The 3,066-nt window shown below is 37.7% G+C and overlaps 1 protein-coding gene across 1 annotated transcript in view; it reads right to left on the minus strand.

Annotated features, from left to right (window-relative positions):
- Nucleotides 1–2,593: 2,593 nt before the first annotated feature.
- The window catches only part of LOC119414350 (serine/threonine-protein kinase RIO1), a 59,097-nt gene continuing 58,624 nt past the window's right edge, over nt 2,594–3,066 (minus strand). Inside the window, exon 11 of the mRNA XM_037681442.1 lies at nt 2,594–2,857. Within this exon, the coding sequence (XP_037537370.1) occupies nt 2,747–2,857 (111 nt within the window). The 3' untranslated portion in view covers nt 2,594–2,746. The remainder of the gene's footprint in view (nt 2,858–3,066) is intronic.

A 3,066-nucleotide genomic window follows, 5' to 3' on the forward strand; every position in this document is an offset into this window, starting at 1 on the left:
TTTATTGTGTTTTATTGTGTTTTATTGTGTTTTATTTTGTTTTGTGCTTTATTGTGTTTTATTGCTTTATTGTGTTTTATTTTGTTTTAATTGTCTTTTATTTTGTTTAGTGTTTTATTGTGTTTTATTGTGGTTTATTTTGTTTTAATTGTCTTTTATTTTGTTTAGTGTTTTATTGTGTTTTATTGTTTTATTTTGTTTTGTGCTTTATTGTGTTTTATTTTGTTTTGTGTTTTATTGTGTTTTATTTTGTTTTGTCTTTTATTTTGTTTTGTGTTTTATTGTGTTTTATGCTTTATTGTGTTTTATTGTTTTAATTGTGTTTTATTTTGTTTTAATTGTGTTTTATTGTTTTATTATGTTTTATTTTGTGTTTTATTTTGTTTTATTGTGTTTTATTTTGTTTGACTGTGTTTTATTGCATTTTATTGTTTTATTTTATTGTGTTTTATTGTGTTTTATTGCATTTTATTGTTTTATTTTATTGTGTTTTATTGGGTTTGCTCACAGTTTTCACTTGTTAAACCTCAGATAAAGTTCAGTTCAACAGCTGTTACCGGTTCTCAGGAGGTCTGTGTGACAAAATGACAAACGCTGCTAATATTAAAGAAATTATTGTTTGGTTCCATTCACTGCTAAAAAAATTACTTGAAACAAATGTTTATCATAGTATTAAAACATTTAATTTTAAATCACATTTGGTGATGTAAAAAGTATTTTTGTTCATAAAATAGGAAATTAAAAAATAAATTAATGATCTGTGGTAATTAAAAACAAGATATTTAAAGAATACTTGGAATAGTCAATCATAAAATGAATTGATTTCAAAAGATGGAGCCAAGAAAAACTCATTTGGCTTGAAATAACCTGGAAAATGAATGCGGGTCATTTTTGACCCATGTTGTGCATCAAAGGGTTAAACCAGGCGAAGTCGGGCTCAGAGCAAGACAAACTGGGTTCTTCCACCAGGAGACTGGGAAGCTGCAGTGAGCGGCCATCTTGTCCATCTTTGATTTTTCATTCAGCCTTTATTTCTACAGAATAGTCCCATTGAACCTCAGGGACTCGTTTACAAGACACACCTGATGTGAACAGAGTGATGACAACTGTGGACAATCATAAAAGATGTGTACAAATTTATTAATTTTTTCTTTTTAACAAGTGAAAATAAAACATTATTTAAAAAGAAAAGTAGCAAAAAAACAAAACAGGCAATTTAGAAACTAAAAACAGGAACTTATCAGATGTTTGAAGCCACTTAGAGAGGTCAAAGGTTGAGAGCTTCAGATGTTTTTACAAGATATTCCAGGAAACAGGAGCGGAGTAGGAGAAGGTCCTTTTGTCTAGTTCAGTCCTCACTGAGGGAACACTGCAGGTAATGATGTCCTGAGAGCGCACGCTGTAGCTGCATCTTGAAACCCCACGTGGACCTGTCTTTCTGTGTCGGTCTCTCCTCCCTGTCCTCTCAACCAGCCGGTCGAAGCAGATGTTCGCTCGTCCTGAGTCTGGTTCTGCTGGAGGTTTCTTCATGTTAAAGGGTTTTTCTTCCCACTGTCTTCTCTGTGCTTGCTCAGGATGGGAGACTGTGACGAAGTGAAGACTCAACACAATCTGCTGCTTCCTCAGAGAGAGAACTTTTACTAAGGTCGTTTTCACACCAGATAGTCCGGTAGACTCGGTTCGGTTCTGGACCAATATTCATGACCTTTTGTTACATTTGAGCTGGTGCGTTTGCATTCACACTGCACTGTGCAGTCGAGTCAACCTGTTGAAGCAACCTGTTGAAGCAACCTGTTGAAGCAACCTGTTGAAGCAACCTGTTGAAGCAACCTGTTCCCCCACTCGCCTGTGGGGGCGCTGCACCAAGAACTACTGAAAGAAACGACACAAAAACCTCTGAAGACACGTCTTCTTCTTCTGTAAATAAAAATAAAAACGAAGTGGCATCAAGTTTTATCAGTTTTAGGAGTTATATTTTGTCATTTTTCAACAATGGACTCAGCATGAGCAGAAGATGAGACAGAAGACCATGGAGAATATTGTTCTTCACACAAGTCAGCTGACGGCTCCATATAAGAGAAATGTGTGTTTGTTTGTCTTGTGGAGCGGGCCCGGACTGTTTACATTCACACTGTACTGGAACCGTGCTGGAGTTCTCTTCTACCGGACCCAGACCTAGGTTTTAGCCCGGGCCAGAGTTTACCTTTTTGTTCCGTGACAGAGTTTGATGGTGCGTTCACACCTCCCTAAAGGAACCGGACTTTCTAGGAAAACGAGCTGGAACTGGATTACAGTGGACTAAACAGGGCTGGTGTGAATGCAGCCTTAATGTATTTTATAATTTATGAGAATGTTTTTGTTCAGTGCCCTGAGATGACCTCTGTTGGGATTTGAAGCTACAGAAATAAACTAAAATAAGCTGAACGGATGCTGACATGGATCAGAATCGGTCCGTTTCCAAGAGAAGGTTGAGAAACAAGGAGAATCAAAGTGATGATGAAGATGAAGATTTTTGTATGGTGGCTCTGAGGGTCAAAAACGTTTCATTATCTTCGGACCCCAGGGGAAAAAAAACAAAACTAAGAAAGGTAAATAATGTTCAGAAACTTTATTCACAGAAGAAAATCAGACCAATTGTTAAGGTTGGAACCAGAATCCGCCGTTACCGTGGCGATGAGGCTGACTGAAAGATCTGATCTGTGATTGGCTGCCTAATCTGTGACCTATGAACCTAAGAGACTGAAATTCACTGCCCCTTTTTCATCTTTACCACCTTTTCCTTCCTCTTCTTCACATGTTTGGGTACTTTAGTCTTCCTCTTCTCTCTCTGAGCTTCTTTCACCATCCTCTTCCTCTCCTGAAACCACAGAGGTGTAAAGGTGTATTATAAGAATAAGTAACTAAAATCCCTCGACAGTCATAATTACAAAAAAGCTTTTCACAAAATGGTGAAAAGGAACCCCTGGATGAGGGGTGGAACCCCTGGATGAGGTGTGGAACCTCTGGTTGAGATGTGGAACCCCTGGATGAGGTGTGGAACCCCTGGATGAGGAGTGAATCCCCTGG

The sequence above is a fragment of the Nematolebias whitei genome, chromosome 9 (genome assembly GCF_014905685.2).
Source record: "Nematolebias whitei isolate Nwh7 chromosome 9, NemWhi1, whole genome shotgun sequence".
Taxonomy (NCBI): Eukaryota; Metazoa; Chordata; class Actinopteri; order Cyprinodontiformes; family Rivulidae; genus Nematolebias; species Nematolebias whitei.